At 46.7% G+C, this 12,084-nt stretch overlaps 1 protein-coding gene across 6 annotated transcripts in view; it reads left to right on the forward strand.

Moving 5' to 3' along the window:
• LOC140398169 (centrosomal protein of 164 kDa-like) overlaps positions 1 to 12,084 on the forward strand; it is a 321,180-nt gene that overhangs the window by 234,982 nt on the left and 74,114 nt on the right. For all 6 annotated transcript variants that reach the window (XM_072486508.1, XM_072486509.1, XM_072486510.1 and 3 more), the window contains one exon: positions 8,411 to 8,627. In XM_072486508.1, coding sequence (XP_072342609.1) covers positions 8,411 to 8,627 — 217 coding nt within the window. The remainder of the gene's footprint in view (positions 1 to 8,410; positions 8,628 to 12,084) is intronic.

Genomic DNA, 12,084 nt, shown 5'->3' on the forward strand with positions numbered 1-12,084 from the left:
CTCTTGAGGGAGCGCCGGAAACTGCACGCTGAGTTTGAGTTGTTGACCACGGAGGGTGGTGGAGCAGTTGAGGAGGGCAAGAGGGACAGTCTACGAGTACGGGGAAAAGGCGAGCAGGATGTTGGTGCACCAGCTTAGGAAGAGAGAAGCGGCCAGGGAGATTGGGGGAGTAAAGAATAGGGAGGGTAACATGGTATTGGACCCAGGGGGGGTGAACAACGTTTTAAAATAATTTTATAGCAAACTATATGAGTCGGAACCCCCGCTGGGTGTAGAAGGGATGAGGCAGTTCCTGGATCAGTTGAGCTTTCCGAGGGCGGAGGAGGACCTGGTCGTGGAGCTGGGGGCCCCGATTGAAGCAGAGGAAATTGTTAAACGTCTGGAGGGCATGCAGTCGGGCAAGGCTCCAGGGTCGGACGGTTACCCAGTAGAATTTTATAAGAAGTCCTCAGAGGTGTTGTGCCCGCTGCTGATGAGGACCTTTAATGAGGCTAAAGAGAGGGGAATCCTCCCCCCAACAATGTCGCAGGCCTCGATTTCGCTCATCCTTAAACGAGAAAAAGACCCGGAGCAATGTGGGTCATATAGGCCGATCTCGCTTTTGAATGTAGATGCCAAGCTGCTGGCTAAGATTTTGGCCACTTGGATAGAAGACTGTCCCGGGGGTGATAGGGGAGGACCAAACCAGATTTGTTAAGAGGAGACAGCTCAATGCTAACGTTCGGAGGCTTTTCAATGTAATTATGATGCCCTCAGAAGGAGAAGAGGTGGAGGTGGTTGTTGCGATGGACGCGGAGAAGGCTTTTGATCAGGTGGAGTCGGAGTATCTTTGGGAGACACTGGGAAGGTTTGGGTTTGGTGAGGACTTCATCGACTGGGTGCGATTGCTCTACCAGGCGCCAGTGGCGAATGTGTGCACGAACCGGCTGAGGTCGGGGTACTTTAAGCTACACCGAGGGACGAAGCAGGGGTGCCCCCTGTCACCGTTGCTGGTTGCTTTGGCTATAGAGCCACTGGCCATGGCGTTGACAGCATCAAGGAAGTGGCAGGGGCTGGTTCGGGGTGGGGTGGAGCACCGGGTTTTGCTGTACGCGGACGATCCGCTCTTATACATCTTGGACTCGGTGGAGGGGATGGGGGAGGTTATGCAGATCTTGGGGGAATTTGGCAGGTTCTCGGGGTTCAAATTGAACATGAGAAAAAGTGAATTGTTCGTGATCCAGGCTGGGGGCAGGAGAGGAGACTGAAGGAGCTGCCACTCAGGATGGTAAAGAGGAGCTTTTGCTACCTGGGAATACAGGTGGTCGGAAATGGGAGGCTCAACCTAACTCGGCTGGTGGAGCAAATGGAGGGGGACTTTAAAAGATGGGCTATGCTCCCGCTATCGCTGGCGGGGAGGGTGCAGACCATGAAAATGCTCCCCAGATTTTAGTTTGTCTTCCAGTGCCTCCCCATCTTCATCCCTAAGGCCTTTTTCAAGCGGGTAAACAAGATTATTTCGGGCTTTGTATGGGCGAATAAAACCCCGCGGGTGAAGAAAATGTTGTTGGAGCGCACTCTGGAGGAGGGTGGGTTGGCGCTGCCGAACTTCTGCAACTACCACTGGGCAGCGAATATAGCGATGGTTAGGAAGTGGGTAATGGGGAGGGGTCGGCATGGGAGCAGATGGAGGCGGCGTCATGCAAAGGCACCAGTTTGAGATTGGATTGGATTGGATTTGTTTTTTGTCATGTGTACCGAGGTACAGTTAAAAGTATTTTTCTGCGAGCAGCTCAACAGATCATTAAGTACATGGGAAGAAAAGAAAATACATAATAGGGCAACACAACATATACAATGTAACTACATAAGCACTGGCATCGGATGAAGTATACAGGATGTAGTGTGAATGAGATAAGTCTATAAGAGGGTCATTTAGGAGTCTGGTGACAGTGGGGAAGAAGCTGTTTTTGAGTCTGTTCGTGCGTATTCTCAGACTTCTGTATCTCCTGCCCGATGGAAGAATTTGGAAGAGTGAGTAAGCCGGGTGGGAGGGATCTTTGATTATGCTGCCCGCTTTCCCCAGGCAGCGGGAGGTGTAGATGGAGTCAATGGATGGGAGGCAGGTTTGTGTGATGGACTGGGCAAGTTCACGACTCTCTGAAGTTTCTTGCGGTCCTGGGCCGAGCAGTTGCCATATCAGGCTGTGATGCAGCCCGATAGGATGCTTTCTATGGTGCATCTGTAAAAGTTGGTAAGGGTTAATGTGGACATGCCGAATTTCCTTAGTTTCCTGAGGAAGTATAGGCGCTGTTGTGCTTTCTTGGTGGTAGCGTCGACGTGGGTGGACCAGGACAGATTTTTGGAAATGTGCACCCCTAGGAATTTGAAACTGCTAACCATCTCCACCTCAGCCCCGTTGATGCTATAAATAGATCTCCCATCCATCTAATTCCTGATCTCTGCCAATTTCGGAACCCGGGGTATGTACAGTACTGGTAACGGCACCTCTGCCGTTCTCGCCGGTCCGTTACTCCACTAGCCCGGTGGTGGTGGTGGCATTGAGGATCTAGGGGCAATGGAGGAGGTATAAGAAGGTGGAGGGTGCGTCAGTCTGGACCCCGATTTGCAATAACCACAGGTTCTCTCCGGGCAGGATAGATGGCGGGTTCCGAAGTTGGCAGAGATCAGGAATTAGATGGATGGGAGATCTATTTATAGACGGGAGTTTGCCCAGTCCGAGTTTGCTGGAGGACAAGTTCAAGCTGCCGCCGGGGAATGGTTTCAGATATTCACACGTCCGGGACTTTCTGAGGAAACAGGTGTTGGCTTTCCCGCTGATCCCGCCACGGGGGATACAGGACAGAGTCGTGTCCAGTGCCTGGGTGGGGGAGGGGAACGTGTTGGATATCTATCAGGAGTTGTTGGAGGTGGAGGAGACCCCGGTGAAGGAACTGAAGGGCAAGTGGGAGGAGGAGCTAGCTGGGGAGTTAGAGGCGGGTCTGTGGGCGGACGCCCTAAGCAGGGTTAATTCCTCCTCAACATGTGCCAGGCTCAGTCTAATACAGTTTAAGGTGGTACACCGGGCACTCATGATGGCGGTGAGGATGAGCAAATTTTTCGGTGTAGAAGATAAATGTGCGAGGTGTGCGGGAAGCCCAGCAAACCATGTCCCTATGCTTTGGGCATGCCCGAAGCTTGGGGATTCTGGCAGGGGCTTGCCAAGGCAATGTCCAAGGTGCTAGGTACGCGGGTGGTGCCGAGTCCAGAGGTGACGATATTTGGAGTGTCAGAAGACCCGGGAGTTCAGGGAGTGAAAGAGGCCGACGTTCATGCCTTTGCCTCCCTGGTAGCCCGGAGACGGATCCTGTTAATGTGGAGGGACTCGAAGCCCCCGAGTGTGGAGACTTGGGTCAGTGACATGGCTGGGTTTCTCAAGCTGGAGAAAATAAAGTTTGCCTTGAGGGGGTCTGTGCTGGGGTTCTCTCGGAGGTGGCAGTCGTTCGTCAATTTTCTCGGGGAAAATTAAAATGCCATCAGAAGCAGCATTCTGAAGGGGGAGAGGGGGGGGCGAGTAGGTGCATTATGGGTAAGGGATGTACAGAAGGGGTTTTGTGGGATATGTCTAGTTTGCCATGTTGGTGTTTATGTTATTATTGTTTTGTTTGTTATTGTTATAAAAATTTTGCAAATGCTTCAATGAAAAATTAAAAAAAAAAAAGAAATAGGGAGAAATTTGTACAAACTATAGTTGTTTGTTGGGGGGTTTGCTCCCAAATTGTTTATGTTTTCATAGAATTTACAGTGCAGAAGGAGGCCATTCAGCCCATCGAGTCTGCACCGGCTCTTGGAAAGAGTACTCTACCCAACCCCACCCCTGCACCCTATCCCCATAACCCAGTAACCCCACCCAACACTAAGGGCAATTTTGGACACTAAGGGCAATTTAACATGGCCAATTCCCCTAACCTGCACACCTTTGGACTGTGGGAGGAAACCGGAGCACCCGGAGGAAACCCATGCAAACACGGGGAGCAAGTGCAAACTCTACACAGACAGTGACCCAAGCCTGGAATCGAACCTGGGACCCTGAAGCAATTGTGCTACCCACTATGCTATCGTGCTGCCCCTATGCTACCATGCTACCCCAAAGGTTTTGTAACCTTTCATATAAGTTTGGAATAAAATACATTTTGAATTGCATACGGCACAGATGCAAAAGACAAGGTAGCTTATCGAACCCTTTTTACATTACGTCTGAACTGGTTCATTTCTCAGTCGGCCGTTACTCAGAAATTATTTTCCCGATACTGTTGCATGGTTTGTGAAATCAGTAATTTCTAGCATGTTTTATGAGAAAAATAATTCGCTTACGAGTCTTAAACAAAAAAGGATAGGCTCCTTGAAGACTCCAGAGCTAACAGTACAGGAGAAGCAAAAGAAGTCACTTATTTTCTTGTGATTAGATTGGCATGTGAGAGTACCTTTAAGAAATGGGAGTTTATAAATGGGTGTATTTATAAATATCTGTAGTGAGAGTACCTTTAAGAAATGAGTGTTTACTACTGCAGTGATGTCAGAGAGCTGGGCTGTCTGTCAACTTTTTTACTTTTGTTTTAGGCTGTTTGCTGCAGGGTGTGTTTTAGTTTCGTTTTCAGTGTTGGAGCTGAAGCCAGACAGAGCAGAGGTGTACTGTTGATCTCTCTGCCATGAAAAGACTATCTCTTGATCATTTGGTGAATTCAGAATTATAAATGTTCTCAGTAGTGAATGTAAACCTAATGTGCTTCTGTTAAAAGGTGTTTCTTCTGTCTTCTGGATGTTGTTTGGAAAGTTAGTAAGGATTACTTAGTGTTGTATTCTTTGGGGGTTGTATTTGAATTGATGGTTGCTAAGATGTTCGCTGTATGTTTTACAAAGGTTAACTTGAGTTCATAGAATAAATATTGTTTTGCTTTAAAAAATACTTTTCCATTTCTGCTGTACCACACCTGTAGAGTGGTCCCCATACCACAATCTATTAAAAGTTGTGGGTCAGGTGAACTCCTTGATACACTTTGGGGTTCTCTAAACCCTGGCCCATAACAAGATAGAGAAGAATGGATCCAGGTAAGTGTAGTCTGATCCAACTGGAGAAAAGTCGTTTTTGTAAAATTGAAGAAAGAAGAGTTTGTTGTCAGTTATTCTTAACATTTGCACTCCTGTAGGCCACATACAGATAGCATGGTACCGGTTTGTGGAATTGACCCTCGCAAGGGTAAATTTGGAAGTGCAATTCACAGAAGCCTTCTTTTTAAATTTGTCTATAGGATATGGGTTTCACTGTTTAGGCCAGCATTTATTGCCCATCCCTAGCTGACCTTCAGAAGGTGGTGGTGAGTTGCTGTCTTAAACCGCTGCAGTCCTTGATGTGTGCTATTGGGGAGGGAGTTCCAGGACAGTGAAGGAACGGTGATATATTTCCAAGTCAGGGTGCTGAGTGAATGGAGGGGAACCTCCAGATGGTGGAGCTCCCCGATATCTGCTGCTCTTGTCCTTCTGATGATAGTGGTCGTGAGTTTGGAAGGTGCTGTCTAAGGAACCTTGATGAGTTCCTGCAGTGCTTCTTGTAGATGATACACACAGCTTATACACAGCTGCCACTGTTCATTGGTGGTGGAGGGTTTGAATGTTTGAGGAAGGGGGAGTAATCAAGCGGGCTGCTTTGTCCTGGATGGTATTGAGCTTCTTGAGTGTTGCTGGAGCTGCACTCATCCAGGCAAGTAGAAAGTATTCCACCACACTCCTAATTTTGTGCCTTGTAGATGGTGGACAGATTTTGGGGGGGTCAGGAGGTGAGTTACTCGCTGTAGGATCCCTAGCCTTTGACCTGCCCTGGTACCCAGAGTATTAATATGTCTAGTCTAGTTCAGTTTCTGATCAATGGTAACCCCCAGGATGTTGATTGTGGGGGATTCAACGATGGTAATGCCATTGAATGTCAAGGGGCGATGGTTAGATCCTCTCTTGTAGGAGATGGTCATTGCCTGGCACTTGTGTCGTGCAAGCTTGCCACTTGTCAGCCCAAGACTGGATATTGTCCAGGTCTTGCTGCATTTGGACTTGTTCATTATCTGAGGAATCGTGAATGGTGCTGAACATTGTGCAGTAATTCACAAACATCCCCACTTCTGACCACATGATGGAAGGAAGATCATTGATGGTTGGGCCCAGGACACTACCCTGAGGAACTCCTGCAGTGATGTCCTGGAGCTGAGATGATTGACTCCACTCACCACAACCATCTTCCTTTGTGTCAGGTATGACTCCAACCAGCGGAGAGTTTCCCCCTAATTCCCATCGATTCCAGTTTAGCTAGGGCTCCTTGATGCCACACTCGGTCAAATGCTGCCTTGATGTCAAGGGCAGTCACTCTCACCTCACCAACACAATGTAGAAGAACCTAGGGTTGAATGTGTGTAGCATCCTAGTTACTGTCATATAATAGGCCCAATTTAAAGGATCTCAGTGGGTGGGTTTTCATTATTTTACTGCAAACTTCAATCCTGGTGTCAGAACATAGAACAGTACAGAATGATACAGGCCCTTCGGCCCACGATGTTGTGCCGACCATTTATCCTAATCTAACATCAACCTAAACTACACCCCTTTAATTTACCGCTGTCCATGTGCCTGTCCAAGAGTCGCTTAAATGTCCCGAATTACTCTGAGTCCACCAACTCCACTGGCAGTGCATTCCATGCACCCACCACTCTCTGTGTAAAGAACCTACCTCTGACATCTCCCCTAAGACTTCCTCCAATCACCTTTATAAAGCTGCAGCAAAACCTCGCGGCTCTTCAATGAAAGCCGACACACCATACGCCTTCTTAACAACCCCATCAACCTGGGTGGCAACTTTGAGGATCTATGTATGTGGACCCCAAGATCCCTCTGTTCCTCCACACTTCCAAGAATCCTGCCTTTAACCCTGTATTCAGCATTGAAATTCGACCTTCCAAAATGAATCACTTTACATTTATCTAGGTTGAACTCCATCTGCCACTTCTCAGCCCAGCTCTGCATCTTGTCAATGTCCTGTTGTAACCTGCAACAGTCCTCAACACTATCTATAACTCCACCAACCTTCGTGTCATCTGCAAACTTACTAACCCACCCTTCCACTTCCTCATCCAAGTCATTTATGAAAACCACAAAGAGCAATGGTCCCAGAACAGATCCCTGCGGGACACCACTGGTCACCGACCTCCAGGCGGAATACTTTCTATCCACTACCACTGTTGTCTTCTTTTGGCCAGACAATTCTGCATCCTGACAGACAAATTTCCCTGTATCCCATGCACCCTAACTTTCTGAATGAGCCTATCATGGGGAACCTTATCAAATGCCTTACTGAAATCCACATCCTTCCTATAATGAGGAGACCAGAATACACCACATCCACTGCCCGACCTTCATCAGTGTGTCTCGTCACATCCTCAAAGAATTCAATGAGGCTTGTGAGGCATAACCTGCCCCTCACAAAGCCATGCTGACTATCTTTAATCAAACTATGTTTTTCCAAATAATCATAAATCCTCTCTCTCAGAATCCTTTCCAGTATTTTGCTCACCACAGACTTAAGACTGACTGGTCTGTAATTCCCAGGGATTTTCCTATTCCCTTTCTTGAATATGGGAACAACATTCGCCTCCCTCCAATCACTCGGTATTACTCCAGTGGAGAGGGAGGACGCAAGGATCATCGCCAACGGCGCAGCAATCTCCTCCCTCGCTTCCAGTAGTATCCTTGGGTATATCCCATCTGGCCCAGGAGACTTATCTATCCTGGTGCGCTTTAAAATTTCCAGCATATCTCCTTCCTAATATCAACCTGTTCGAGCGAAGATTATCTGGTGCTAAAGATGCTTTATTCCTAATTAGTTTTTCTTCAACTGTACATTGAGATCATCAATGTACTTTTAAAAGAATCAGCTTAACAGGAGAAATTGGATAAGTGGAATGTTTTGCTCACTTCAAGGGTGTTGCAATTAATAGGGTCCTGTTATTCTGATAAGAAAAATAATTTTGTAATTTGATAGCTACTCATTGAAAAATGTATTTGTAAAAATTCTATTAAGTTTGAACAAGAGGTAAATGAAAATGCAAAATTAAGGTAAGGTTGTAATTTGAAGGAAGACTTGTTTTATGCATAGTTTTTTTGTTGATTAGAGAAAAGTAGATGTAAAATATTGGATATTTCTATAACTGGCCATTTACCAAGTAATTTCCATGGTTTAAGGATACACAAGGAAAAGTAAAAAGAAAACAGACTAATAGCTAACCCAAAGATGTCCTGTTCAAAATGGCAACTGTACAGCAGTTGGGTAATAATCTTGATTGGTTATTTTTTAGCTGATTTGAATGTCTGTACTTTATTTTCCACATTCCAGGGCAGATAATGAGGCTACACTACAGCAACTTAGAGGTGAACTAAGATTGCTGCAGGAAACAAAGCAACAGAGCCTGGAAGACAAAAAAAATGCTCTTCTGGAGCAGATGAGAAAAGAGACAGATTTAACCTTAAATGAAGAGAAGGTTGCGTTGGAAAAGAAAAAGGAGAAGGCTCATAATGAGCTGAGGCAGCAGTTAGAAAAAAAAATGAAAGAGGTAGGCCTCAGCTTCCGGGTCAAAACTTGTGCTACTGACTTAGATCACCATCACTGCATTAAAATATCAATACTGCTGGACATACATTATTGTAGCTGTGCGCCTGAATACTGAGCAACACTGCATTGTGTAGCATATGCTACATGTAAGGAAGACTGCCATTCAAGAAAGGCAAATAGATTTTTCTAAAACTAATTTGGGCGGTACGGTGGTTAGCACTGCTGCCTCACAGCCCCAGGGACCCGGGTTCTTTGTGGAGATTGCATATTCTCCCCGTGTCTGCGTGGGTTTCCCCCGGGTGCTCCAGTTTCCTCCCACTGTCCAAAGATGTGCCGGTTAGGTGGTTTGATTTGACCATGATCAATTGCTCCTTTGGGGGGGTTGCAGGAATGGGGGGGTTGTGGGGGAGGTCTTTCGAAGGGTTGGTGCAGACTCGAGAGGCCGAATGGCTGCCTGCTGCATTGTAGGGACTCTATGATAATTAAAATATGGCACTGTTTACAAAGATATGTGAATATTAAAGTCATGAATTCAGGTTGGTAGGTAGGGATCATGATTATAGTTTTATGGTCGAAGATTAGCAGCGTGATGAAGAAGTCATCATCTCACAAATCACACTGTCTTCACATGAATTTTCAAGTTGATGCAAGTAGTTACTTTGAGAGTAGGATAAATGATTGAAGTCAATTCTAACTTTGAAAACATGCATCAAAAAGATTCAATATTACATCCCTGAAGCTGTTTCTCTGTTGTGCCTCTTGGTGTGTATATTATCACTCTTGTTTGGAGCTTGTGATGACTTTATCTTGCTTCGGCTGGATGATGCAGTGCATCAGAAGTATTCTCCCACATCTAGGGCTGAAGTTTGATTCGTCGTACCCCCAGAGCAGTGACTTCACAACTGCTCATTGCAATTTCTCCCAGGGTCAGGTTAGTTCAGCGAAAGCTGAAAAACAGAAAAATGAAAGGAACATTTCAGTCTACTTTCCAGGTAAAGGTCGGAGAGACGTTTACCCGTTGGTTACAGCAAGTGGATAATTGAAGATTTTTGCAAATATACATCATACATTCACTTACTTTAGTGTATTGCCACTAAGATTAAGTGCTGTAACTAGGGGCTGGTTTGGCACACTGGGCTAAATCGCTGGCTTTTAAAGCAGACCAAGGCAGGCCAGCAGCACAGTTCAATTCCCGTACCAGCCTCCCCGAACAGGCGCCGGAATGTGGCGACTAGGGGCTTTTCACAGTAACTTCATTTGAAGCCTACCTGTGACAATAAGCGATTTTCATTTCATTTTTTTCAAAATGTTGCTTTCTCCAAAACCCAGACCTTGTTCAGATGTTTGGTTCAGATTTCCAGCCCAGTTGGATGCCGCGACGATTGATGTTTCTAAAGATTATTATCCAAATCGCCGATTGGCAGTCCAGAACTTGAATATTGCTGATAAAGGAGACTTTTTTTTGTCAGAGAATACCCAATGCCAGGCATATTAACAAATTTATACCATAATAAAATGGAAAATGCTGGAAAAGGTCTGGCGGCATCTGTGGAGAGAGGAACAGAGGTAATGTAATGGTAAGGCAGCTGTTTCCGAATGTGAGAAGGTTGTTAAGCGTGATCCAACCTCCGCCATCTTTCCTGCTGCCGGGCTGATCGTTCCATCGACTGCAAACTTTCGCTCGCCCCTTTCTGCCCAGCGGCTTTGTTCTGAGTCTTCGACATTCCCCACCTTCCTTATGTCTTCCTGCACCCGCTTATCTGAAAACTGCCCCTGGAACCGGGCATTAAAACCCAGAGCCTCGAACAAGAGCTACCCAACGTGCGACTTCCACCTACATGCCACTACCGGACGTCCCGTTGAATTCAACGTTGAGTCCAAAAAGCTGTAATGTGCCTAGTCGTAAGGTACTGTTCCTCTAGTTTGCGTTGAGCTTCGCTGAAACATTGCAGCAGGCCAAAGATGGACATGTTTGCACGAGAGCAAGATGGTGAGCTGAAATGACGAGCAACAGGAAGATCATCAGAGTCATGCTTGCGGATTGAGCGAACGTGTTCCACAAAGCGGTCACCAAATCTATGTTTAGTCTCCCCAGTGTTGAGGAGACTGCTTTGGGAGCAGCGCACACAGTAGACTAGATTGAAGAACGTGTAAATGAAACACTGCTTCACCTGAAAAGAGTGTTTGGAGCCTTGGCTGGTGAGGAGGGAGGAGGTAATGGGAGCAGGTGTTGCACCTTCTGCGGTTGCAAGGGAAGGTGCTGTGGGAAGGGAGGAGGATTTGAGAGTGATGGAAGAGTGGACCAGAGTGTCGTGGAGGGAGCGGTCCCTGCGGAATGCTGTCAGGGGTTTTGGGAAGATGTGTTTCGTGGTAGCATGCTGGAGTTGGCAGAAATGGCAGAGGGTCCTTTGAATGTGGAGTCTGTGGGGTGAAAAGTGAGGACAGGGGGGTGAGGGGGGGTGGAGGGGGAGGTGGTGTCCCTATCATGGTTCTGGGAGGGAGAGGACGGGGTGAGGACAGAGATACGGGACTTGGTTGAGTGCCCTGTCAACCACAGTGTTGGGGGGGGGGGCCTCAGTTCAGCAAAAAGGCAGTCTTGTCAAGCTGTTTTGGAAAGTAGCATCATCAGAACTGATGCGTTGGAGGCAGAGAAACTGGGAGAATGGGATGGAATCATTACAGGAAGCAGGGTAAGAGAACCTATAGTCAAGGTAGCTGTGAGAGTCGGTGGGTTGATCATGACTATTAGTAGCACCAGAAATGCAGACAGAGAGGTCAACAAAGGGAAGGGAAGTGTTGGTGATGGATCACATGAAATGAGAGAGGGGTGGAAATTGGATGCAAAATTAATAAATATTTCCGGGTCCAGACGAGAGCATGACGTGGCACCGATACAGTCATGAATGTAACGGAAAAAGTGTTGTGGGAGGGAACCTCAGTAGGACTGAAAGAAGGAATGTTCTACATACCCCACAAGAGGATAGGCACAACCAGAGCCCATGTAGATATCCATAGCCACACTTTTTTTATTTGCAGCAAGTGAGATAAGTTAAAAGAAAAATTGTTGAGTAAGAGAACAAGTTCAGCCAAGCGGAGGAGAGGAGTGGTGGATGGGGATCGTTCAGGCCTTTGCTCAAGGAAGAAGTGATGAGCCCTTAGACCATCCTGGCGGGGGATGGAATATATGAACGTAAGAATTAGGAGCAGACGTAAGCCCGTTAAGCCTGCTCAAGCCATTCAATCAGATCATGGCTGAAAAGTCCACCTCCCTACCTGTTCCCCGTATCCCTTTAACCTGTTTTTCTTATCAGAAATATATCTATTTCCTTCTTGAAACCATTTAATCTCTAAATTCTACCGCACTATGGGGCAGTGAGTTCCACAAATACACCACCCTCCGTGAGAAGTAATTCCTTCTCATTTAATTTCTAAATCTACTGCCGCTCAACCTATATGCG

The sequence above is a fragment of the Scyliorhinus torazame genome, chromosome 21, assembly GCF_047496885.1.
Source record: "Scyliorhinus torazame isolate Kashiwa2021f chromosome 21, sScyTor2.1, whole genome shotgun sequence".
Lineage (NCBI taxonomy): Eukaryota > Metazoa > Chordata > Chondrichthyes > Carcharhiniformes > Scyliorhinidae > Scyliorhinus > Scyliorhinus torazame.